At 45.5% G+C, this 27,934-nt stretch overlaps 1 protein-coding gene across 1 annotated transcript; it reads left to right on the forward strand.

Moving 5' to 3' along the window:
• Positions 1-1,063: 1,063 nt before the first annotated feature.
• Positions 1,064-27,900, forward strand: SGPP1 (sphingosine-1-phosphate phosphatase 1). The gene is made up of 3 exons (XM_066608186.1): positions 1,064-1,743; positions 18,300-18,389; positions 22,341-27,900. Exons 1-3 carry the CDS (start codon positions 1,144-1,146, stop codon positions 22,890-22,892), a joined length of 1,242 nt encoding a protein of 413 aa, XP_066464283.1. The 5' UTR covers positions 1,064-1,143; the 3' UTR covers positions 22,893-27,900.
• The last annotated feature ends 34 nt before the right edge of the window (positions 27,901-27,934 follow it).

Consider the following 27,934-nt stretch of genomic DNA (forward strand, 5'->3'; position numbering starts at 1 on the left):
TAGCCTTACAACTGAATATTTAAGTTGCGACCCTTTTATTTTCCTATTTAGGACATAAAGAATGGCTGTGGAAAATGTCATGTTTGTGCGATACAGATGTGTGTTATTGGTTACATTACACAGGGGGTCACTTACTTGTGCACTTAGCATTGAATAATCAAGTTGTGACCCCTATACTTTCCTATTTAGGAACTTAAGAATGGTTCTGCCAAATTTCAAGTTTGTACAACACCGGTAGTTAGAGAATTAGGCCGCCTGTCCACGGTCGGGATGGACCCCACATGCGGAATCCTGCAGTGAAGTTCGTCCCGGTGCTTAGCTGGTGACCCATGCGTACCTGTCCGGCGGTTTCTTCTCTGTACTGTGGATGTGTGGTAGGTAGGTGTAGGTAGGTAGGTCTTCATCTTGGTTGTTAGCACTATTGCTTTTCAGTGCTGGGGTCCTAGGTTCAAGTACCATCAAGCTGAACATCTCAATGAACTTTAAAAACTTCCATCCAGATGTTGCCCTTGGTCAGATTTGAATCCGCAACTGCAGCACGACAAGGCAGTAATGCTAACAAGTGAGCCACCATACTTGTTTGGTCTGCTCTATAGGAGGAGAACAAGAACAAACACAAGTAGATGTAAGAAACCTCATCCAGATGTGGCCCTTGTACAGATCTGAACTGCAGTGACTAACCACTGAGACACCTGTGTCTTCTGCTCTGCAGCAGGGAATAACAGGAGGACCAAGCATGGTGGCCCAGCTGTTGGCACCGCTGCCTTGCAGTGCTGGAGTACTAGGTTCATGTTAATAGTTGTAACTGTCAGTGTTATGTACTATCTGGTAAGGCATGGCGGGGCTGATGAGGACAGAGGTGATTAGTGCATCTACTACACGACGACCTCTCCTGAGGTAAAGTCCGAGTTGTGAGGTAACACGCGCACACACAGTTCCCGCCTCAGCCAGTAGTAGTCACGTGACCCTCCTTCCCCATCAGCGCCCACGGGCCGGAGCTTCGGTTGGGCTTGTCGTGTGACGAGGGGGCGGGGCTACGAGCACGAGGGGCGGGTCGCGATCCCAGAGTGACAAGAAGGCGCTGCCGCCGCCGCCGCCGTCGCTGTGATTGACTTGGGAGCTACGTGTGTCGCCGCTCAGGGGATGCGGGGCACCATGGCCTCGCTGTACACCCGGCTGAAGCGGCTCACGGACTGCCTGCAGGACCCGGAGAAGGTGGCGCGCTTCCAGCAGCTGTGCGGAGTACAGAGCTCGTCCCCCCATGAGGAGACGGACAGACAGGAGGCGGCCGGGGACGGGCCCAGGCACCGGGGCAGCCGGCACCAGGACAAGGTCCTGGAGAACGGAGCCGCTCAGTGCCCGGAGGAGAAGATGCGGGCGCTGCGGCGGAACTCTCTGACCGGGGAGGAGGGGCAGCACTTCATCATCCGCAGCCGGCTGCTGTACTACCTGTTCTCGCTGGGCACCGAGCTGGGCAACGAGCTCTTCTACATCTCCTTCTTCCCCTTCTGGATCTGGAACGTAGACGCGCACGTCGGGCGGCGGGTGATCATCGTCTGGGTGTGGGTGATGTACCTGGGCCAGTGCACCAAGGACCTGATCCGCTGGCCGCGGCCGCCCTCCCCGCCCGTGCTCAAGCTGGAGGTCTTCTACAACTCCGAGTACGGCATGCCGTCCACCCACGCCATGTCCGGCACCGCCATCCCCCTGTCCCTGCTGCTGCTCACCTGGGGGCGCTGGCAGGTAATCGCCTGGGGGCGCTGTACCGGGGGGACGTCTGCAGCTTCTTAGTGTGAGTGCATTGTAGGATCTCTGCTTGCTGTCAGTGACTGGAACATAACAGATTAGGCTCTATTCACATCCAAGCTAGGGATCCCTGCTTCTTTAGGCCAGGAGTGCATGTAACGACCTCCTCGTACACCATCTTGGCGTGTAAGCCTAGTTTCACACAGTCGCTTCCGATTTTGCTGTGAAAAAAAATTCCTGTATTTTTTTGAGCGTCTGCGATGCTTTAGGCTGCCTGCACACGGGTGGATTTGCACTGCGGAGTCCGGAATGGGCGTCCGCCTCTGTGGTTTGGCGGCAAATGCCTATAGCGTGCTATGGCAAAACGCGATGTCATCTACACATTCGTGTAGATGAAATCGCGTTTTTAAAAAATATTTTATTTTTTCCACTCGCGGAGGAGAAATTGCAGCATGCTGCGATTCTGTGCGGACTCCATACAGACGGCTTCAATAGAAGATGTCCAACCCGTGACACATCCGCAATCATCATTGCAGAAAGGTCGCTGGATCTGGGTCATCACCTAGCGACGGCGTGGCTTTATCTGTGCTGCACACGTGCAACGGGCAGCGCATCCGCAGCACAGATGAGAAGACAGCGGACAGGTACGCAGGGGTCACCGGCCGGGCACAGGGTCAGATTCCGCTTCGGAATCCGACCCGGCCGCGCGCATTCGGCCTTTTCCTGATAATCTTACATCGCTGTCACCCATGATTTTCTCGCGCGAAAGTCAATAGGAGTTTCTAAAGTTAAAAACGCATCATCCGAAAATCGCAAGTTCGTGCTTTGCAATGCGATAAACATGGGAGAAAAAAGATAGAGCGTGCCGCAATTTTATTTTTTCACCCCACATCACATGAGTGAAAACATAGCAAATGGATACAAAATCATTGAAAATCATTGGTTTCATAATTCTGCATTTTCACTCAGTCTCGCATTGCGTGAAAATTGCACAACAGAATCAAACCGCGTTGGACAAACACATTAGCTATAGTCGGGTCCGTGCGGTTCGTGTACAGCAATGGGCGTTGCGTATTTGTGGTAAATGTGCGTGTTTTACTTTTTTCATACGTGCAAAAAAGACCACAGCTATGCTCCCATTCATTGAAATGGGCATTTAAGGTAATTAGTTCAATATGTACCTTTTTACGCAGGAAAATAGAGCATGCTGTGTAATTTTTTTTGCGCAAACGAAATGCGTGAAATCGATGGCTTCTATTCAGTTTTGCTCCCACAAAACGCTGCGTAAATACGTTTGTGTGACACGGGCCTAAATCTATTATGTAAATGTCAGTGTTTCCACTAACTGACAGCATGCAGAGATGGTGAAAGTGTTGGGCATGAAGACCCCTCTGTGTAGCTCAGGTACTGAACTGTCACCAATTCACTGCCTGGTATTACGCTTCCCATCAATGATTGGCTGGCCAGCACTTAGAAAAAGGGACAAGCCCTTAAAGGAGATGTTCCCATGTTGTGGAAACGCTGCAGATTTTCCTCAGTGGGAACTTACTATTACAGTGAATGGGTTTGATGCAAATCCTGATCACATGCAGAGGAAAAGAACTGCTGCAGCTTCTCTGCTGTAACTCTAGCAGTATAGATGAGGATCAAGAAAAGCAGGTACGTGCGAGCGCCGCTGTTGCCAGGGCCGGCTCTGCCGTGTGCATGCAGCCTAAAGGAGTATTCAAGTTTTCACCCATGTACTGGACGGGTGAATACTGATGGATCAGTAGGGGTCTGACCCCCACAATCCTGAAAACAGGGATCCAGCTTCCTCCATTCTCCTGCAGGCCCCACAGTGTGGAGTAGATTGAAATGGAGTGGGGGTCACGCATGCGCAGTGCTGCTCCATTCATTTTCAGCAGGACTGTCGGAAATGGCGGCGTACAAAGCACTGAGCGAGTTCTTCAGCCTCACTAAAATGAATGGAGCAGCAGCCTGCACGCCATTCACTGACATCACTGTGAGTGGGAGAAGCCACCCAGAAGTGAGGAGGAATGGGGGAACGAGACCCCCTGTTCTTGGAATCAGTGGAGTTTCCAGGTTTCAGACCCCTACCGGTCCAGTGGAGGGGTGAAAAATGAGGAGAGCGTCCAGTCTCCGTAATACCCCTTTAATCTTGTAAATGGCTGATAATTTGCAATAAGGAGTCGGTCATGTGAACTATATCTGTATTGGTTTCCTGCCTTTTTGAAGGTAAACAAAATGTTCTATTCAATGACAGCAACCAGAACTGTTAAAAATTGTGAGAAAATGAAAGGGAAATAAGTTATGGGCCTTCTTATCATTCTATGAGGATTAAGCTTCATTTCTAGAAACCCTTTAGAGTTGTTCATGTATGCTGAGAGTTTTAGTTTACTAATCTGACAACCTGCCACCCATCTCTTGTGAGTTGGGGGCCTCCCAGCTCTTACCTGCTGACAGATTTCAGGGGGACGAGGATTGGGCATTTGTATTTTAACATGCTTAGTCCTTTTTTTTTCGCTCTGGGGAGATAAGCTGCTACTGCTGGAGGGCACAGATTTGTGGCAGCGGCTTGTAGGCCCATTTACACACAGCGATTCGCTCAAAAGACGGCTTTTGAGCGATAATCGTTGTGTATAACTGCACCGAATTCATGCAGTTTTCGTTATGCCATTGCTCATCATTGTCTTTCAGCATGCTGGAAGACAACAATGAGCCTTATCAGGGAATCACAGCAGGATACAGCTGATACTATTGTTTCAGCTGTATCCCGCTCCCTGATGGCAGGCTGGGTATGAAGAACAGAGCGGTGGCGCGGTGTTCTCCATACCCCGCACGGAGCGCTCAGCTGTATAACAGCCAGGCGCTCCATGCAGAATACAGCTTGATGCAGAAGACAAGCGGGGACTCCCCGCTTGTCTTCTGCATCCTCCGCTGGGAGCGCTCGGCTGTAAGACAGCTAGGTGCACTCAGCGGGGAACAGCTGGATGCAGAAGACAAGCGGGGACACCCTGCTTGTCTTCTGCATCCTCCGGTCGCAGCACAAGGTGATCGCTCATCTTGAGCAATCATCTTGCGCTGTAAATGGCACAAGGATGATCGCTCAAGTCCTCTTTTGAGCGATAATCGTGTGTAAATGGGCCTTAACTCCCCATAGGGAACACGTACTTGTATACACACTTTCAAAAGTGTAATTCCTATTTTATAAAGTAATAGCCTACTGCTAGGGCATGTCATTGCTTTATGATTGGTGGAAGTCAGTCCTCCGGGATGCCCACTGATGCTGACTGAACGGGCTGGTGTGGTCCTGTGGCCCCGTGACTGTTTCCCCAGCACCCTGGCCAACTGCTGCAGCCCGCCGCCATTCAGCTGAGTTGTGTAGACTGCGGGTGTCTCTCCAGCCGGGGGGCCAGGTCACCACTTTATAGGGAAAACTAAGGATGCAATGCTACACCTGCACTGCGGCCCCCTTTATTATTCAAGATGAAGAGGGGCCCCAGAGGTCTGACTTTCACCAGTCATAAAGTGATGACATCCTAGCACTGTGCCTTCACCTTATAAGAAGGTGATGCACCTTTCATAAAACCAGTCTACTCTCAGGCCATGACACATGACAGAAGGCAGCTGTAACTGCTGTCTGCCGGATGTGATTGTAGTGCCACATAGGTCATGAAGACCCTGGCACATGACTGACTATGAAAGGCTGAAGTCACTTCTTGCACACATGACTTGGAATCACACTTAGGTTACAGGGTTAGATCATCTCAGATAATCTACATGTGATAATGGGTGACGGGGACTTAAAAGTTACAGCATCTTCCACTGTGAGTCTGTTTTATGGGTAAATTGGTACTCTGTGCCGCCATATGGTTTCTTAGCGAGGCATCCTATTCTTCCCTAGGTCGCTGCGCAATAAGGCAGCTGGAAAAACAGTATGAGCCTTTATAACTTTATGGGTGCCTTATTACCACATAGTCCAAACCACACAGATCTGTAATATGCCATGTTATAAGGGATAAAACTAAGTGGCTAAACTTTGAGACTCCATACAATTCAACTTTTGTAAGTCCTAATGTTACTGGTTTATATACCACCATGCACAGAAGTGTCCATCTTAAAGGGGTTGTCCACTTTGGTCCCTTAACTACAATCTTATCACAAGTTGTACCATTTCTGTAATGTTGGGGAATCTAGCACAAATGTTTAGTTTTCCTGCAGCACTGCAACAGGTGAAAGTAAAGTGGTTGTACCAAAACTGCAAATTATCCTTTATCCACAGACCCTGACAATCTCCAGAACGGGGGTCATGTGTCCCATTCTGACCATCACAGGGGGGAGCGCTTCTTCCCCACCGCAGTGACGTTAGCATGAAGGGAGTGTGGGCTGAGCGTGTAGTTGGCGCTCCATTCATTTCAATGGGGCTGACAGAATACCCTGACAGTCCCATTGACAGTGAATGGAGCGCTTGTGCAATTAGTGCTTTTATTCAGACTCCTCACTGGGGGGGGGGGGGGGGGGGGTTGTGTGTGTGTGTGGGGAGGACATAGGACCCTTGTTCTTAAGATCGGGGAGTCCTCCACCAATCAGAAAGTTATGCCCTCCCCTGTGGAGAGGGGATAACTTAGAATTTTAGTAGAACCTTTTTAGGCAGAATGTCCACGTGCTTGAACAGATTCCACTGCTGAATCCTGCAGCGAAATCCAGCTGTGCCCGCGGACACTGGGCAAAAAAAAAAAAAAAAAAAAAGGTTTTCTTACCTCTCTGGCTCCGCGCCGACTGGATCTTCTTTCTTCATCACGACAGATATGTCCAGAAATGCAGTACCTTTTTTCTTTTTGTCCTGCTTTCCTGCGGATCCATGGCACAGCCAAAATGTGAGCTGTGATGGGTTCCATTGACTTCAATGGAAGCCATGCCTGCGGAATCAGCAGACAAAATGGAGCATGCGTCTATTTCTTCCCGCGTGTGCGGTCCGCACGCTGGGAAGAAAGTCACATCTGCATGCTTTAAATTGCCCTGCGGATGCTAATACATCCCTATGGGCTTTTAGAGCTCTGGCTCTCCCACGCAGGTTTTATAATTAAAGTCCACACGTGGGCATTGGGCCTTAAGCATTACAGTTTCCATTGACATCAGTGGGCTGGCCTATGATGCACGGACATGTCCAGTCCTCCAGAGGTGATTGCTTAGGGTCTTGAATGATCACTACCCCGTAATTATCTCACATTTCCTAATAGTGATTCTTGCTGTTGAAAAAGTGAGACTTTAGTGACGTGGTGGAGTTATAGTTAAATTGGAAGCAGATGAGGATTGTTGATGGCTGCTAGAGCCGTTCATCTGAAGGATGCCGAGGTCAGACGGATAATGGAAGGATTGTTCTCTGAGAAGTGCCGGGCTCGCACACAAGTGTTTAGGTTAGGGAGTTGGAGGGTCTGTCTGCTCACAAGTACCTCAGCTGAAGATCTACAGTTTCTGCCATTTTCTAACAGCTTTATCTCTCGATCACTTCCATCATCTCTGCTGGCTGTTGGTGACCAGAAACATTCTTGTTTGTGTTCAAGGACTGACAACTAGCCTGATTTAACTCCTTAATGATTTGGCGCTCCAACATATTTTTACCGCAGCCCTTAAGGGGTCTTGTTCTAAAGCAGCATATTAGGATACGCCCTGTATGGGTGTCATGTGCCGCCTGGAGGTCTGGGCTCATTTCTCTCTGCACACTAAGCCTGCTGTTGGGGTATCATGGGTATTAGTGCAATATGTCTCCATCGGAAGTATGGGTGGAGACATGGGTTGGCTGCCCTGAGTCAGATGGAATGCCCCGGTCACACCCCTATATTTGGATTGGCTAACAGATGTGTGTCTGGGGGGGAAGTACCCCCCGGCCTGCCAACAGATAATGTACCGGGTCCCAGTGTTGGCACTGACTGACAGGCTGCAGCCGCCACAGCAGAGATGTCTGCAGTGGTGAAGTCTGGCTCCTGGTGGCAGAGCAGCCATGAAGTTTTCCATGGCAGCTTCTTGGTTCCACTGTGCAAGCCCATCCGCAGCTGATAAATCGGGTGAAAATGCTGCCAGAGCTGGCAGGTGGGCGTGGCTGTTCAGAGAACGTGTTATTGGCAGCCAATAGGAAGTTTTTGGGCGTGACCTGGGCGTTACCCTGAGCTCAGGCAGCCCAAGCCATACTTCCAGTGTCACGTAGGTGACCGTACACCTTCAGCCGTGGAAAACCCAAAGCTGCTGGATATCGTTGGGATTGTAGGGTCACAGTAACTTGCGAGTTGCAAAGTCACTCCATTCACTTAACTTGCATGCAAAGGCAGCATGAGACTGATCTGAAAATGTGCAGTGTGGTTCATGGCCAAAGTCACAGGGTATCCCAAGCGTGAAGGGATAGTTTAAGAAATTAGGGTTTCTGCCAAATGATTAGGCCTGAAATTGCAGCCCTTTTCTCCGACTTCTGGGCTCTGCCAGTGCCTCAGCTCTCTGCGTAGTTAGGATCACATAAGCCATTCCAGCACTTCTGGCATATTGAACTAGATACCATGCTGCTTCCATATGGTGCACAATGGTTTTTCCCTTCTAGCGCTTGAGTTTAACAGGTGCATGTAACATGTAGACTGCAACATATCTACTTGTATCCAGGTTAGTAGCCAACATAAAGAATGCTACATTTATTACTTGCTGTGTTGGCAGAAACTACCTTTAACCTCCAGGGATAACCTTTCAGACTTGATGATGCAAGCTTTTTAAAGCCTGGCTGCTGAATGGAGCGCTAGGTTGCTACTCTGTATATATAGTTGATAAAGTCCTTTCCGTTTCCATTTCAGCGGAACGTTAAATGTCGTTGTCAGCTTTTATTTTTAATGACTATAAGATGCCTCCTCCATTGACCCTTGTACCAGTGTCACACGGCTCAATGTTTCTCAAGAGGGCATTGCTTGTAGCGCGGTCTGGCAGGGAGATGATTACTAGCCCCTATAGGGTTAAAGGGGTTGTTGGGTTACAAATTCCATTTTTAAAGCTGGACCTACTGTAGATAGATAGACTTTTGTTGGATGATGGCGGTATGCCTGATTTGTAATCTGTGGGATAGCTGTTAAAATGCATCGGGTTCAGGGACCCTCACAATCGCTAGTGAGGGTACTTGTCAGCTAGTGCTTGCTACAGGGAGAATAAAAGGGCCACTCCAGCGAAGACACCTTTTTTCCATCCCCGCTCCTATCACACCCTGGAGGTCGTCGCTGTGGAATGCAGCTACATACATGAGAAAATATATCTATATACAGATATCATGGATGTAGCTGCAACACAGCGAAGACCTCCAGAGTGTGATAGGAGCGGGGATGGGGGCAGTTTAGTCATTATATCCTTCTCTATTAACCTAAATAAGCTACAGACCAGAAGTATACGGTCAGTAGGATGATTTTGTGATCTCTTCTATTATACCTGTGTGACAGCAGCTGTGTGATCATCATCAGTAACTGTGACTGAAGTGACTGTCTGCCTTTAGGCAGTTTCTGTGGTTGCTCCATGCAACAGCATCACACAGACTGAGTGACTAGTTTTTTTCTTTTTCCTTGGCTGATAATGTGACCTCTGGTTCGGCAGGCGGTGGTACCACGTTCTGTGTAACTGTGCGCTCATCCTGGGCAACGTGAAAGATCCGTCCTGGACAAGAAATAACTTTATGAGAATAAGCAGCATTACATCCACCGTGGGCCACACTGAGATGTTATTACTAATGATGACGGTCTCTATATAGCGTCAGCATATTCCGCAGCACTTTACAGATGGGGGGGGGGGGGGGATGTAATATAAGCATAGTGAGACAAAGGAAGGCTGGTCTAATCCGTTTGTAATCTAAATGAAAATTGTGCATATTTGCCACTGTCACGTATAATTCTACCTTCAAGCAAGGGAAATGCTGCATATACGTTGGGTTATGGGTTGGTGTTAATAGTAAAGTGGGCAAAAATGGAACAGATGCCAAGTTCATATTTCACATATATATTTGTACGCCTGATGCTGTTGGGGCCAGAATGTATAGCGTAAAGGCGTTGTCACACATTAGACACTTATCACTTGTTTAATTGCTGGACCCCAAGAGCCCTACAGTAATGACCCAACTTACATGTGATGATTATCATTGAGAATTGTTCAAATTCCCATGGGAATTTAATTGATGATCGTCCCCGTGTAAATGCATGGGGAAAACTGAATGACATTCCCTTCAGTGTAAACAGCAGTCTGTCACTTCTGAACGACTGTCTACTTACTGTGAATGGAGGCGGGTGAGGGGAGAACATTCCTCGGCCGCTTCACCTCCATGCCAGCAGCACTTTGAGCAATGCCTTTCTCCTGTATAACTGCACAGCAGTGGGCATCATTGGGACGAGTTGCTGGGCATCGTTTGCCCAACAGCTCGTCCCATGTAAATGGGGCATAAGGGGGTGATTTGTTTGCATTACCAGCTGAACATGTGGTGCCACTCCATTCCATGTCTATGAGGCTGGCTGAAGCAGCTGAGTTCTGTTCTTGACTGTTTGCGTGATCTCCGTAGACAGAATAAAGGAGCGCCTCTATGCTCGACTGCTGCTCCTTGCAAATTCCTCCTCGCTGCAGAAATTGTTTGCACTGCAATTTCACCGAATCTTTCAAAAACTGAACTTCCTGTGTTTCCGATACAAACTAATGTACCTAAACCTCATATTTTCATCTCAATCTGTGCTATCAGCATAACTCCTATGCAGCACAACTCATGTCTTGGGGTCATATTTGACTCCGATCTTTCCTCTTCTCTCATTGTTCAATTACTTGTTCCCTCCACCTCAAACAGCTATCCTTAACTTCATCTTATTCTTGCCTGGATCCATTCTCGTTCTAACTACTGTAACTCGCTACTATTAGGTCTTCCCTTCACTAAAAGCCCTATTAGATGGAACTATTATTGTTCAAATGAGCAGTAATGAAGTACATTGACTTTCATTGATCCATTCACATTAGCGTAGATACACAAGTGAAACAGATCGCAGCATGCTCTATTCAACAGCGTATTACGCATGAATAGCCCTATTCTGTAAGTTTAGCGTATGCAACACTGTCCACGCACAATACATTGCATACGGGTGACATTGCATATGCAACGTTATGACACAGAGCGTGAATTAAAAAAATATTATATATATATCTATATCACACTGCAGATGACAGCGTGTGTGAGATATGCGGCATGTGCAGTGCACTATCGCTGCCATACACAGCAGTAGCCTGCTCCCGGGGTGCTAAAACGCTGCATTACTACAAGCAGCGTTTTATGCATACGCCTGTGGGAATGGGCCCTAAAAAGGAACAGGAATAAACCGTATGCTAAATATGTATTGCATAATAAATATTAATTGTAAATGGAGAATCCAAATAAAATCAATTGTTGAAATTCATATATCATGAACTTTAAAAAATACGAAGGCGAAGAGTAAAAGGCAGATAAAAAGGGCTAATCTGGTATTTTATAATATAGATATAAATAAATGAGTCGAATAAAATAAAATTCATGTTGGTAGTTTCACTAATTTCAGACAAAATTCATATGTACTTGTGGGAACAATACGTAAGTAATCACCTGGAAATAAAGCGTGTGCAATTCTATATTTTCAGCTCTAAGCTTTTCAATCCCCAGTCATCCTAGTGTCAGCGCTGGCCTCAGGGAAACGTCAGGGAAGAGATCTATAACACATCCGCGGACCCAGAATGGCACCTAAGGCCGCCTTCACCCGGGCGAGAAAATTGCGTAAGATTTTTGCGTTGCAAGACACAAATGTGAACCCCATGCATAAGCAATTGACTTCAATGGAAGTAGTCCCTGCAGGATCTGCAGACAAATGGAGCATTCTGTGATTTGTTTCCAGGACCAAAAAGTCCACAAATCAAATCCGCATATTTTTTAATCCATTTGCGGACGCCTACGCTTCTCTATGGGCACGCCGTCTGAAGCTTTCCATAGCATTGCTATGGAAAGCGCCGGCCCCGTGTCCACGAGCGGAGAATCATTGCGAATCTCTGCTTGCGGCCAGCAACTCGCAGCATGAGAATGAGACTGGGGGTGCAGCAAAGTTGCACACCAGTGGTGGTTGTAGTTATAGGGATATTTGTAACACATTTTGATACGCCACAAAGATCCTCGGTGGATGAGGGGAGTGACCAAGAGATGTAGATATATAAATTATTATAGGACCCTAATAAAATATCAGGCTAGTCAGAACTATGTGATTGCCTGGATTTGGGAGCGCTGCTCTGTTTATTTTCTCTGTTGCAAAAATTCTCACCCGGTCAGTTCTTCTGCAATGCTCATGGGGTTCCCAATAGACCTGATCCTCCTAAGAAAATATTGAGGACCTGCTGGCCCCACAATTTTTTTCCACCATTCACCTGTGACCAGATGTTGCTGTGGTAAGCCTAGCCAAAAACTTCTTTACACTTGCAACTTTTGTGGGTTGTTTTTTTGGAGCATATTGTGCATGACATTGGCTTGTCTAGACTCCCAGCCATTGTGCATGCAGAGACTCTTGCCCCAGTCAGAAATCTGCAGATAAGACGGCTGCTCCATAAGGTTCACCTTACACCTCTTGCTGTGATAAAATTGGTCTGGCTGCTTAGTGCTCATTTATTTATGAGGGCTTCCACTACTGATGGCCTGTTTCAACAATGTAAACCTCCTGTAATTTATTTAAAAGCATATATAAATAGCAGTTTAAACGGGTGAGTACTAGCCGGAGGGCCGGTGTTGGGGGTGGCAGGCACCTGTACTAGCGGTGCCACATCGGGACAGTGCTACTTTCAATTGTATTTGACTCCACTCCTGGTATTGGAGGTATGATAAATATATGTTTTTGATATATAAACACTACTACTTATGGAGTCATAAACAGGGTGGGCATTTTTCTTTTGGAGCAGGAAGGAAGATATATTACTGTTTTAGGGAGAAAGAGGGCATTGTTACTGTCAGTCTTTTAATTATTGACACAAATTGCTCAAGGGGCACAGTGGGGCCTATACGTGACTAAGGTGCACCTATAAAATTACTAAGGTAACCGTATGATTGGGAGGTTTGTGTAGCGTGAGGAGCCTAAGATGTCAATGCAGCAAACTCTGCAGTTGCAAATCCAGGCTGGAAGAAATCTTCATGGAGGTCTGGGCCAGATGGAAAAGTGAAAAGCTCTGATCAAAGAGATGTCACTGATTATAGCTGTATTCATTTATACAGTCTGCAGAGCATGTGTATGGAAATGGTTATCTACCACTATATGGTCACTGTATGGTGGTAATGGTCTATTCTACAGTGGATATTTTCACAATAATAGTATGCTAATATTACTTGCGGTTTAACAGTATTTGGGTCTTTGTATAGTAGTGTCATTAGTAGTAATGAACTTTTTGCAGTGCGTTTGTTCAATACTTTTATGGAGATATTATTATAATTGCTGCATGGTGGAAATATTTGCTAACTATATTGGTATCTTTTGTGTGGGGTGTGACTTGGGGCATGTTAACTTGCTGGGATCGCAATCTCTCTGAATAAGAAGGTTGTCATACAAAGGAATTCATCTAGGAAGCTAGCGAATTGTCACAATGAGGCTGTCTTCACTCTGGCGAGAGAATCGCACAAGATCCAGAGAGTGTAGAGGGTCAAAGCTGATTTACACACGATTATCGCTCAGAATTCGTCCAAATGACTGCTTTTGAGCGATAGTCGTTGCGTGTAAATGTGTGCCCATCCTGCACTCTTCGTCCATCGCTGACTTCAGGTCAGCAAAAAAAACGTTGTCCCTGATGAGCAGGATAGCATGCTGTGTTCTCCACGGGCGCTGATAACCTTGTATGCATCCTGCTGCCCACAGGAGAACAAGTGTGATGTATTTAGAGAACAGACAACCCACTGTTCTCCAAATTCATGCAAATGAAGCTAGTTAGATACTAATGGGCTGATTAGTCTATTAGTATCAAATGCAAAATGATCTATCAAAACTGTCAGTTTCTGACGAATTTTGAGCGATCGTCTTTGCATGAAAATGGACCTTTACAAGTCTGTGACCACTTTGGAATAATTAATGAGGTGAAAACAAAATAGAAACCGAAGGTGGTGTGTGCTATTTCAACATTAGCCCTGGACTAAAGGGGAAAGAAACATTTTATGTAATTGCAGCCCCATTTTTTTATTTGCATTGTGGAACCTGGAGCGGGCATCCGTCTCCGGATTCTGTAGCAAATACTGCCCATAACCTGCTATAGAAAGTGCTTTTTCCATGTCTACAAGCGGAAAATCAATTGCGAGTGTTTTTTTGTTTGTTTGTTTTTTTTCTGCTCACGGAGGGAAAATCGCAGTATGCTCTATTTGAGTGCAGATTCGGCGCGGATGGCTTCCATTGACGTCAATGGAAGCCGTCCGATCCACGGCCCTTCCGCCATTGGCATTGCGGAAAGGTTGAGGAAACCATGTCGTCGCCTGGCGATGGCATGGCATAATCTGTACTGCGCATGTGTCGGCCGGCACATCCGCAGCACAGAAGATCAGGATAGGTATGCGGGGGTCACAGGCCGGGCACCGGGTCGGATTCCACTGCGGTTGTGTGCATTCAGCCTTAAAGGCCTTATTTATTGTGTGTGCAGTTTTCTCTCTGACAGCCTTCCTGCTGTCCTCCTATCATGCTTGTTTGTTGGCTGATCACCTCCTTTATGCCGACCTATAGAGTATAGTTTGTCTGCTGCACGTTTCCCCATGTGAATGGGATGTGCTGCCAACAAACGCAAACTTTATGGGGATGAATTATTGCATAAACATTCGTTCATCCCCATAAAGTCCAATGATTATTGCAGCTAATGAGCATTGAATGACTTGGCACATCCCTGAACGGTGCTAATTAAAAATCTGCTGTGTAAAAGGAACCTTAGACTTTTATATATACATTAGGTAACCCAGGATCTACCATTGTCAGTAGGTGATGGCCACAGCTCACCAGCTTCTCCTCTCTGCCTATTGCGCCCTGCACAAGTTGCAAAGTGTACTCGCTATATTTCCCCATAGACCTCAACAGACTGGTTCCTATGGTCCATGTGGCCGCTTTTAAAGGGGTTGTCTCGCGAAAGCAAGTGGGGTTAAGTACTTCTGTATGGCCATATTAATGCACTTTGTAATATACATCGTGCATTAAATATGAGCCATACAGAAGTTATTCACTTACCTGCTCCGTTGCTATAGCATCCCCGTCTCCATGGCTCCGTCTAATTTCGGTGTCTTCTTGCTTTTTTTAGACGCGCTTGCGCAGATGGGTCTTCTCCCTTCAGCTCGGCATCAGCGGCGTTTTGGCCCCGCCCCCTTGTACGCGTCATCGCGTGGCTCCGCCCCGTCACACGTGCCGATTCCAGCCAATCAGGAGGCAGGAATCGGCACATGTGATGGGGCGGAGCTACGTGATGACGTGCACAAGGGGGCGGAGCCAAAACGCCGCTGCTGCCAAGCCGAAGGGAGAAGACCCATCTGCGCAAGCGCGTCTAAAAAGGCAAGAAGACACCGAAATTAGACGGAGCCATGGAGACGGGGATGCTAGCAACGGAGCAGGTAAGTGAATAACTTCTGTATGGCTCATATTTAAAGGAGATGTCCCGCGCCGAAACGGGTTTTTTTTTTTTTAAAACCCCCCCCCCCCCCCGTTCGGCGCGAGACAACCCCGATGCAGGGGTTAAAAAAACCACCCGCACAGTGCTTACCTGAATCCCGGCGGTCCGGCGTCTTCATACTCACCTGCTGAAGATGGCCGCCGGGATCCTCTGTCTTCATGGACCGCAGGGCTTCTGTGCGGTCCATTGCCGATTCCAGCCTCCTGATTGGCTGGAATCGGCACGTGACGGGGCGGAGCTACACGGAGCCCCATAGAGAAGAGGAGAAGACCCGGACTGCGCAAGCGCGGCTAATTTGGCCATCGGAGGGCGAAAATTAGTCGGCACCATGGAGACGAGGACGCCAGCAACGGAGCAGGTAAGTATAAAACTTTTTATAACTTCTGTATGGCTCATAATTAATGCACAATGTACATTACAAAGTGCATTATTATGGCCATACAGAAGTGTATAGACCCACTTGCTGCCTCGGGACATCTCCTTTAATGCACGATGTATATTACAAAGTGCATTAATATGGCCATACAGAAGTGTATAACCCCACTTGCTGCCGCGAGACAACCCCTTTTAAGGCATATCTCTGATTGCTGTTAGCAGCAGCTTAAGCAAGATAACATTTCTTGAGGGTGTCTTCACACTTGTGATATCGCCGAGTTTTTAGTTTTTTTTCCTGTGATGCGTTTTTAACATTAGAAAATCCTATTGACAGTCACGTTAAACGCAGCGATATCACAATTGCAAGTGTGAAGGCACCCTAAGGCCTCTTTCACATGGGCTACAAAATCGCAAGACGACCATGCTACAAGACGCATGTATGTGAGGGCTCGCTTTTTGCAGGATGATCAGTAGTTTCTATTGGTAGCATTTTAGAGTGAATACGACTTCTTGATGTGTGTTTTTGTTTATTTATTTTTTTTCCTTTTGAGAAAGGGTGAAGGTGAACTAAAGCACAGTTTTGGCTGTGTGCTGTATTTATACTTTCTGCTGACATTCCGTATAATGTTTTAGTTTGATAGATCGGACTTTTATGAACATGGCAATATCAAATGGGTTTGCTTTTTAATATGGGGAAATAGTGGGTGTTAGGCAATTGATATCTTCTATTTGTTTTGCAATATACTTTTCTCACACTTGTGTTCTTAGCCCCTTAAGTGGACTTCAGCTTGTGATGGTTTGATTGCTCATACAGCATAATGCAGTATAGACCTTCAGCAGCAAACGGCACCTTGAGATCTCATCGGAAGGGGGCCGTTCACGACCCCTGATTGCCAATCAGGGCATTTAAATGCCGTCAGAACTGAAAGCGGCACATCAATGGCTAAGAACCACAATCTGTGAGCGCTGATCGCAGCTGTTGCAGGCGGATTCCTGCTCCATGCAGACCCCACACTTGCATGTACGTCCTTTTGGGTGAAGGGGTTAATAGTCAGAAATTTTGGCGTCTGGCACTGTTTTGCGACTCTATCATTTGACTGTATGCATGAGGTCTTATGATAATTTAAGGCATGTTTTTTTTTTCATTATTTCACAAGAATGATTCATAGAAAATTTCAGTTTTTGCTTTAATTCCTGTTCCCTTTTTTTTTTTCTCATAAGGCTACTTCTCTAACACGAGAGATGTTTGCAGATGTTACATCATCACACTTTGCTGGCTATTGACCGGCAAGCGCAGCCATAAGTGTACAACACATTCAATAGTCTTCATCTGTTAGAGACCTTATATTAGAAGAGAACGGGTAGAGCAACTCCTATGAAGGATGTGATCCTGGTAGAATAGTTGGTAGGATGTTGCCAGTCCAATAGCCGTCACCATAGGTAATGGGGCAAAGAAACGCTTAATTGTAAAAAGGAGCAAATGATGGACTATGGGCACACATCTTGTACTGTAATCGCATAAAAGCAATGGGATTAACCCAATTAATTCTTAATGAATAGCTAGCACAAAATGCGTTTTTGGGGTTGCAGCCTCTTCAGAAAAGGCCAGTAAGAGTGCTAATAAAATGAATGGATAGTAGAACAATAATTTAAAAAATGAACAGACAAAAATAAAATCAGCACCTCACTATCTCGTTGCAGGGGTACTGTGTGGGAAAACTCTGATCAGGGCATTTAATCTGTTATCAGCTACAATCGGTTGTTATGGTCAAGTGTCAGCTGTTAATCAGCCGACACCCACATTGTATGGAATGGGATTGGCTCATTATCCTGCTTCATACAAACCCTAAACCTCTTGGATGTAACTGTACATATCCTAGAGCATTAAGGGGTTAAAAAGAACCTGTCACATTGAAAATGCCGTCCATTCTGCAGGCATCATGTTATAGAGCACGAGTAGCTGAGCAGACTGATCTATAGTTATATGGGCAAAGAGTGACAGGGTCTGCAGCAGTGGAGATGGGCTGCCGCAGCCGGGCAGATGATGGCAACCCATTCTTCTGCCCAGCCAATCAAGTTGTGGGCGTGCATTTTGTCTCCACCCATTCTTCTGGTGGAGACAAGATACACCAGTACTGCCTGAAGTACCATACCTTCATAACCTTGGGAGGACCTGAAAAAGGGAAATGCGCAGATTCTATGTGTTTACGATTTCTGTGAATGTTCAAAAAGTTTAGCCACGTAGGCATCATGGAGCCAACAACAGGAAGCCTCAAGAATCGCTGATTTGTCTTCTGTTATTTCCAAGTTCATGAAGGAGCATTGATAACTTGGTAGTTAGGATACGTGAGTGATCTCTACATGTGCTGTTATTATAATGTTACACAATACTGTGCCCTTGTGATCCTTACACAGCAGTTCCAGTAAGTAGAATATTTATCTTTTTGTCTTTCAATTCCTATTTTTAACCCTTTTTTTTTTCTGTTTCCCCTTTTATTCAGTATCCACTATTTCTCGGGCTTATACTTGCCATGGTCTGGTGTTCTTTGGTGTGCCTTAGTCGTGTTTATATGGGAATGCATTCCATTTTGGTAAGTCACATTTTCCCCTCCCCCCTTTCAAACAATTTGCACAGGTAATTTGTGCATTCAGTCTTTGGGCCCTTTTACATCGGCCGATCATCATTTAGAATTTCACTAGATCACGAGACTGTGAATGACTATCGTTTAGTGTAAATGCATGCACCGACTGAATGAATGATAATTTGTTCACTTGTCATCTGTCGTTCAGTTTATGCATGCATAAAAGCTGAACAATGATTGGCCCGTGCTAACAGGCATCATTCATCAAGGAACGACTTCCTGTTTACCGTGAATGGAGACAGACAAGCTGGAACAATCTGCAGCCCGTTCCGCTGCCGTTCACTGAGCGATGATCACTCCAGTGTAAAAGCACAGGAACGATTACCACTAGCATGACTCTCGGGCGCATTTGTGCTCAACAGCAATCCTGTGTAAAAGGGTAGAGGAGTCGCACTGACAGCAAGCAGAGATCTTGACATTAAATAAAGGAAGCCTGTAGGACAAGTTTTTAGCATTTAAGTCTAATCTCAAAGTATGATGTCCCGCCTACAGGCACAAGTAAGTGTACTTCTTTTTTTTTTTTGTTTTTTTATAAATACATAATTTCAAATGTAAAATATCCCACTTTTTGAGCTTCCCACATGGTATGTATGTTTAATATGTTTTTATTAAAGCTTTTATAAAATTTTTACAGTAGTGACGAAACAAATATAACAAGTAGCTAGTCTTGCAGGACTGCTGCATTAATATAAGGGCTATAACAATGATAAATCACACCAAAATATAACAGGACTCGTAGTTGCCAGGTGCCCAACTGACACACCTTTTAGTATTTGTACTTTGGCAGCGAATCCTTCGATTACTGGACCCATGGTTACACGTAGCCCAAGTGAACCAGAGGATGATAGAATGGAATACAACGTCCAGTTTTTAAGTAGCTACGGCGACAAACAAAAAGAGAGAAGAAACACCTAAAAAAAAGGACACAAGAAAACCTAGAGTACACGCAGATAGGGGGGGAGGGGTAACGAGAGAAGAGGGAGAGGGGAAATAAAAATAAAAAAATAAAAAGAAGGGGGGGTACTGGGAATAGAAAGAGAGAGAGGATGTAAGGGCACTCATTCCAGTAGGTTATCAATCCAGGGATCAGATCTGCGTCATAACTTCCTGTGAACCCTGGGGTGACTTGTCGCCTCACCACCCCGTAACATTCTGAAACTCAGCTGAGTCACGAAATTTGTTCCATATTGACCATGCGCGCCTGCCTGAGCTCTCGGCTCCAGAGCCCTCATCCCCCAGTTCCTCCATGTACATCAGATGATTCAGCTCTTGGATAAATTCCATAGTCGAGGGGGTGACGCCGCTTCGCCAGTGGCGTGGAATAACGGCCCTGGCTGCAGTGAGGAAATGTCGTAGGAGACCCTTCTTAATCGTGGCAAAGGGACCGGGGATGATTGAGAGCAGTGCCAGTTGTGGAGTGACCTCCATTGTGCTGCGTGACACCCCCTCAAACAGCTCAAAGACCATCTTCCAGAAAGGCTGTATAAGCGGACACTCCCACCAGATATGCAGCATGGTTCCACGCCCGACCCCACATCTCCAACAATCATCTGGCATCGATGGAAATATGCGGTGGATCAGGTCTGGACATCTGTACCACCTAGAGAGGAGCTTAAAGTTTTTCTTCTGCGCCAGGCAGGCCAGGGGTAATCTGTGTGCGAACGTGAATGCTCTCTCCCAATCAGAGTCCTGCAGCTCCAAAGAGAAGTCTCTCTCCCAACCCTTGGTGTAATGAGGAAGACCCTGTGTGAGCCTCTCTAATATAATACCGTACATCTTTGAGAGGACACGAGTGGGTGGGCTGGTTTGTAGAAATAGTTTTTCAATCGGATCCCTGAGGCGATTTGACCCCACATGGTATGTATATCCGTGCCAAACAGTCTCATTCTGGTTCTCTTCCTGAAATCGTCTGGCGTCTCTTCCTGCACCCCAATGATTGATTACCTCCAGCGCAGGCTGGAGATGCCATGCATCTGCCGCGGTGCCTCACTTCTGTGCATTTGCCATGACTTCTATAGCCGTGACAACTGAGTTTAATATTGGGCTATGATGGATACCCTTTGCGGCAATTCATCAATAACACATGCTCCCAGAAATTCTAGGACAGACACACTGAGGCCTCATGGCCACTAGCAAAATTGAACTGTGGATTCCGCAGCGGATTTCCGCTGCAGAATTCGCATTCAATTTTGCCCATAGGGAATCATTGGCCATCCGGGGTCAAATTAACTGAAATTTGCACCCGTGGATGGCATTTTAAGGGATTTGTGTTTTCTCATGTGCGGGAGAAAAAACGCAGCATGCTCCATTTTCTGTGGGTCTCCCGCAGGCTTCCATAGAAGCCTATGGAAGTCGTCTGGTCCCACGGTACACCCGCAGCTGAATTTCTGCTCTCCGGCGCGGGGGAGCAGGAGTTCAAAAAATAAAAAATAAGTGCACGGCGTATACACGCTGCCGGCGTGCCAAGCACATCCGCCCTGCAGAGGAAAAGAAGATCCGGCCGCGACAGACGGGAACATGCAGCATAGGGACAGGTAAGTTAAATCATTTTTCTGCCCTCATGTCCCCTGGAAAGTAGGGACCCGCTGTGGGATTCTGCATGGAGAATTCGCGTGAGCCCGAATTTCCTAGTGGACATGAGGCCTGAGGCTTATGTACCAATACTATCTGAAAGTTAGTGCAAACGTAGACTAGACAGTCCTACAATACGCCAGATTTATCACAATAGCCCTGCTAAATGTTAAAGTTGTCAAATTTCAAGACTGTCTAGTATGAGTTTAGACCACCTTTTAGTTGGTTTAGTTTACGCCCAAAATCGCACCAAAATTTTGATGCAATTATGGCTGTTTCTTTGTTAGACCAGTGTCCAAGTATCTGAAAATGTGGCACAAAGCATGTAAGACAGTTTTCTGGTGCAAATTGCATTAGAAACTGGTAGATTGAACTACTTTGAGTGTGAAGGATATTGTGGCTTTCAAAGGACATTCATACAGTGCTTTCATACAGTGCTTTCCTATTTTCGGGGGGGGGGGGGGGGTCTCTCGCACTGTCACCGTGTCCTCTGCACTGAAACAGAACTCTCCTCCTTGCTGGAGGCGGGGTATACAAAGCCCTGTCACCAGAAGGAGGGTTCTGCGTGAACACTGAGGACACTGCAGCCTGCCACATCGCCGCCAGAGATCAGCAGTGCCCGAGACCCAGACGCTATGGACCAGGTGAGTAGAAGACCACTTTCCACCCCTGAAAATAATGCACTGTTTTGAGGCAAAAAATAATTTAAGACAGTGCCTTAATTTTGGGGAAACACAGTATAATGTGTATATATACTATATAAATTAGATTATTATTAGAGATGAGCGAACGTACTCGGTAAGGGCGATTTAGCAGTCGAGCACCGCGATTTTCGAGTACTTCACTACTCGGGTAAAAAGTACTCGGGTGCGCTGTGGGGCGGGGGGTTGCAGAGGGGAGTGGGGGGTAGCAGCGGGGAACAGGGGGGAGCCCACTCCCCGCTGCAACCCCTCGCTCACCCACAGCGCACCCGAGTACTTTTCACCCGAGTAGTGAAGTACTCGAAAAGCGCGGTGCTCGATTGCGAAATCGCCCTTACCGAGTACGTTCGCTCATCTCTAATTATTATGTGTGAAGTTTTTGCATAAACGTATAAATAAAAGGAACACAATTGCAATAGGGATACGTACGAGTCCTCGGAAGAAGTGGTGGAAACCAATATGATAACTCCCTTGTTTACAGTATCAGCATTCGTATAATTGCTAATTGTAGAGGTAATGTTTATGTGATAATAGCTATGACTATACTGCTTCTATGTAGGACACCGGATAAGGCTTAGCATTGGTACCATCCTCTAATCTCTTACCTTCTTGTCTCCTCTTCTTGCAGGATGTCGTAGCAGGTGTCCTTTATGCAGTCCTCATTTTGATAGTCTTCCATCCTGCTCTTGATATCATTGACAATTTCAATCTGACTTATAAGTATGCCCCCCTGATTATCATCAGCCTGCACGTCGCTCTGGGTATCTTCTCCTTCACACTTGATACGTGGAGCACATCCCGTGGGGACACCGCAGAAATTCTTGGCAGCGGAGCCGGGATCGCCTGCGGGTCACATGTTCGTTACATGTTGGGGCTCTTGAAGGAACCATCACCGGATACCTTGCCCTTCACTATCCCACCTTTCACGGTGACTCTTGTGGGAAAAGCCATGCTTCGGGTTTTAATTGGACTAGTAGTTTTATTACTGATCAGGGCAGTCATGAAGATGATCACCATTCCTATGGCTTGCAAAATTTTTGGCATTCCTTGTGATGATATAAGGAAGGCAAGACAACGCATGGAGGTGGAACTTCCCTACCGATACCTGACCTATGTCTCGGTTGGATTTGCAGTCATGTTCCTTGTCCCATATCTATTTACATGGGTGGGGCTGCATTGATGGTAAACTCTTCCTTGACAGAAGCGGCGGTATTTTTTAAATATTATTCCAAATGCTCAAGATGGACTTGCTGTCCTCTGAGAGGAAGGGGCTTCAAAAGTTGAATAATTCCTATTCATTTCTGAAGTGCACTGGTAAAAAAAAGCAACTGTTGGACCTAAATGGTCCTTGGTTTTTATTTTTACTTTTTTTGTTTTCCATTCTGATTGCAGCTATTTGCAAGCATAGTTATTGGTTTTATATCTTAAAACCTTTTTTATTTAGATTCAGGTACTGTATTGAAACTGCTTGATAATTGTGCCTTTCTTTTGCTAATAATCACCAATGCCATGTATACTGTGATGTTAAAGGCAAGCATCCGGAGCATAGCTTGAACTAGAGAAAATAATATTTACACTGCAATGACAATGCCTGTTGTTTGCATGTGTAAATCGTTTTAACACAACAAAACTATAACACCAAGTATAACTTGGGTGAAACTGCAATAGCCATGTTTTTTGGCATGCTTCTTTAGTCAACTTGACGTTAAAGGGGTTGTTCAACTGTCAAATGTCATATTCATAGAAGGTTTGCTATAGACATGCTGTTTGAAAAAATAGGAAATGATCCAGTAAAGAATTGCCATTCACTTACATAGTATGCTGCCACCTGGTGCTCAAAGTGTGCAGCAACATGCATGTCCATTTAATGCACTGAGGAGGACACACATGCTCTGTCACTCTCCCCACAGTCAGGACTCTGCATAGTGATCTCACTTCAGAGCAGCCAATAGGAATGGCTTTCTGGCTGCTTGTCAGGAAGGAGCAGGGCCTCTGTACTGCATTAAAGCTGATAAATCTCCTTCTGCAGGGTGGTTAGAAGTGAATATATTGTTAGCTGCCAGAAGGGGAAGGAGACTGATTCAGCTTAGAGCCTGCCCCCAGCAACATGGGGATATTAGTTGCGATGGGGCACATCAAAGCACAAAATAATAAAAAAGGTGGTTGTTTTTTCAATGCTAGAAGCATAGCAAATTATTTTAAAGCAGCTATTAACAGCATTTCTCGACTTCTGGTATGAAAAAGATTTATGGAATAACCCTTTTAATGAAAGGCTGCCCACTAAGGGTTAACCTTGTTGGCGCTGTAAGCCAGGCTTCCTTGAACCCTGTACTGCCCAGCCTTCCAGTTCAGCAGGTTTCTGGCCTTCCCTCTGGACTCTGGCTTGTAGGGCAGTATAATGGGTGCACTCAGCACTTACCGGGTTATTGGGGATTAGGAAACGATCTGCATGTTTGCTCTTCCAGAAAGCCTGCCAGGGATCGTTCACATCAGCATCAGAGGCACCTCCATCAGTAAATTCCTTTTAAAACGGGACAAAATGGCACAACATGCTGTGCTATTTCGTTCCATAAGAAGCTGCAAGCCTGGCCAAAAACCAAATGGACCCTATTATAGTCAATGTGTGCCATTCGGAGCTGCCGTATGACTGTTTTGACTGACCATGGGGTGCCGCTCTATTGCTCTCTGAGCAGAGTGCTGATGTGAACGAGCCCTTACTCTTGTCCGTAGGCCATGACTGCTAGTGTAACCCATTCCAATTTAAGAGGATACTAGAGTACCAGACTCTGCCTATGGGGAAAAAAGGTGGCACAGTTTCTGGAAACAAGCAGACTTTTTTTCTAATCTCTAATTCCTTATGGGCACCTAGTAGGTGTTCCTGTGACATCTGTCTCATAGCAGATGTGTTTTAACAGGTATCATTTCAATTTTCTTTTCCAGTGATCACTATGTATATTTCATTCATTTTAGCCATTCTACGACTTATATATATTAGTCCCACCTTCGCAGGTGTGTGAGCTCTCTTCATGTACTGTATGTATGTGATGAGACCGCTATACGTATTCCAAAAAAAACAATATAATATATGGTTTACTACTCGTTCTTTGTGGCCTAGTTACTGCAAAATCTTCTCGGCACTGATCGTAAAACTGTTGGCTTCCTGGGACCCGCACACATTGCAAAGTAAGGCCTCATTCATACGGACGTATGTGTATTTCAGTCTTTTAAAACTTGTGGTTTTTTTTGTTTTTTTTTTTAACCTACATATTTACCAGCGTAAAAAAAAGCTAAATAAAAGGAACATCGCCATTGATGTCAGTGGGCGATTGGCTTTAATATGGGCCATTTTGATGCATAATACGCACCAAAATAGGACTTACTGCATTTTTTTTCCCGCCATCTAAATACGCACATGTGATAAATCCATAGACCTCAATGGGTTTTATTCGCTGCATAGTTCCGTCCTTGCAAATGAGCCCTTACAGTCCTCTTGTATAGAGGTTATACTATCAGCAGTGCTGGCAGGGCCTTGGTTTAGCCATCATCACTGGGAGCAATACATTTATGGTACTTAACTAGTTTGAAGACAAGATTGCCTGAACCCTACGGGGGCATCCAGCGGGTCGGGCCCCAGTATAATCCATAAGGGTACAGCTAGGCAGCTGGTAAGGTGCCAATTAGTGGCACTGAGGCACTCGGATGGAAGGCGATGGGTACGCTTAGCTTTCATTTACATTAGAGAATTGTTTTGTCATGTTTTAGCAGCCGATTCTTTTACATTACAATAGTATTTGTATTACTTTGAGTACATAAGTCTGTTCTGGTTCTGTCATGTGATGTGATGTAGACTTTTCTTCATCTCGAGGTGTGTTTTCCTGTAGCTTAGGATGTCTACATCCGGCAGCTGACTTCAGTGCAAATATACACAAAAGACCAGTATGAGCCATCATCCCAAAGTAAACAGCAGATCAGATGATCGTTCCCTTTTGTGTATGTCCCACAGGACAAACCTATTTCCATATATTATGACTGATCTGTCATATTGGCCAGACATATGTGTATGTAAGCCTAGTCCATCTATGGTAGCCGGTGCTCCAACACGGCGGTAGAACAGACCTCTGTGTCGTCTCCAGTAACGGAGCTTCTATTACTTGCGCTGATCTCTTGTTGGTATTGCACTATGTTAATAAGTTGTCTTGATCTCTATCAGCGCCTTCTCTATGAGGGTGCGGACATGTTGCTGATTTGCAATAATTGCACTGCTTTAATTTTGAATTTAATTGAAAGTTTAAAATCTGTGGCAAAATCCAAAGCAAATCAAAGACGTGTGAGCGCACCCTAACAGAACACGTCTCTCCTGGATGTTCTGCGGTAATGAATGTGGATAGGGCTTCTTGTTTCCACATGAATGTATTTAGTGATAATTGGCGCTCTGCGCTCTCTTGTACATTTCATAATACTTCGAGGGGAGCTTCACTGGGACTCAGACTGGACTCCTGAACATGGCCATAGATCCAAGGTGGGTGAAGCTGCAGATGATTTTGTGTCTCGGGAGAGCGCCTCCACTAGTCCTGTTGTGGGATGCAGTTCAGCCTGCAGGGTCCTTCCTTGCTGTGGGAGATAAAACACTGTCAGAATCGTCTTAACAGCGGCTTATCCCCCTCACTGTTGAAATAAACATGCATGCTTATAGGTGAGGCAACCTGTCTCTACAGCTATCTGAGGCGGTTTGATAATTGCCATCATTTGATGTATAGAACATGAAAAGATTCCCAACATGCACGTTTATTGGAGGCCATGAAGGATGCCGTATGTGGAAATGGTATAAAGATAAGGGTACGAAGCTTTTTATTTTATTTATTTATTTTTAAATGGTGAGTAGCAATTTATTCTCCCCAGGCAACTAAAAATGTCTAATCGCCCATAGGATCCCATTGTAAAAATAGAAAAATGGAAGGAAAAAAAAAGTGTGTGTGTGTGTATATATGCATCAACCGTAAAAAACAAAACAAAACAAAAAAAGTGTATGTGTGTGTGTGTGTGTGTGTGTGTGTGTATATATATATAAATATATATATACAGTTTTGTTTTGTTTTTTACGGTTGATGCATACCCACTTGACAAAGGCCAAAAGGACACCCTTTTGGCCTTTGTCAAGTGGGTATGCATCAACAAAGGGGACACCCTTTTGGCCTGTTGGGTAATGGAGCTTGACTGATGCACTCAGCATGTACACTGGGAGCTTTACCAGCATGCACACAACATGATGTGATCGGGCTCTAATATTAATGTCCCATACATGGAGATCAGTCCTGTCCTAAATGATGCATGAAGTTAGGTGGACAAGCAAAACTGAGCACCTTTCTATAAATTGGGTTTATGTCACTTCCACCATTGTTACTTAAGTGGGGTGCCATATCTTGTTGGATAATATATGGACTTAGTAAAGGCACACACTTAGCCCTGGGGCACTTTGGGAGCTATTCTATTCTCCCATAGAAACCATATATCACGGACCCTGTTCACATCATATGTAAATGCATATCAGAAGAGGCCTTTTGTCATCCATCAGGCTGGTTTACATTGGTAAACCATTTTATTTTTCCTGTGTGGAGTAGCATAATCAACTATGCTATTCTATATAGGGTATGTTAATGGTTTCCCCATAAGGCCCTGTGGCTGCTGTATGCATATAAAGTTACTTATGTTGGTGCCTTGAAAGGCTCAGGTATGAACAAAGCCACGTATGGCCTGCATGAGAGATTACCTCAGAGTGCAGAGCGGACTCGGGCTGCAGGTGCTGAACTCCCCACTTATTCATCATAGACCACTGCTGTGGCCATGTGCAGGAGCTCTGTGGTACCTGTGAAGGTCTCCCCTTCAGTATGCAGTTTTACAGGTGTCTTATTATTTTTTTTTAATGTCTTGCTAAATCTAGGCTATTTGTCATCATTTTGATTGTTGAGATGTTCCCAGGACAGAGCATATTTATTCTTCTACTTGAACTCCTGTATTTACAAAGTGTTAACATTGCATTAATTCCACAGGTTTCTGTTTCATATGTAAACTTGTCATCTAATTGTCTCACAATATTTTATCGACAAAGTCTTTAACTTTATAACTTGATTTTATTGTAAGAGAAGAAAATGTAAATATTACGTACAGATATATTAAACACCCTGATCTGCTCTGGGTCTGCAAAACATTGTATTAATTTTATGT

Source organism: Eleutherodactylus coqui, chromosome 6 (assembly GCF_035609145.1).
Source record: "Eleutherodactylus coqui strain aEleCoq1 chromosome 6, aEleCoq1.hap1, whole genome shotgun sequence".
NCBI lineage: Eukaryota > Metazoa > Chordata > Amphibia > Anura > Eleutherodactylidae > Eleutherodactylus > Eleutherodactylus coqui.

Coding starts and splice junctions, on each gene's coding strand:
- SGPP1 (XM_066608186.1), top strand. CDS start 1,144: ATGCGGGGCACCATGGCCTCGCTGTACACCCGGCTGAAGCGGCTCACG. Junction 1,744..18,299: donor TCACCTGGGGGCGCTGGCAG/GTAATCGCCTGG, acceptor CCTTTTATTCAG/TATCCACTATTTCTCGGGCT. Junction 18,390..22,340: donor TGGGAATGCATTCCATTTTG/GTAAGTCACATT, acceptor CTCTTCTTGCAG/GATGTCGTAGCAGGTGTCCT.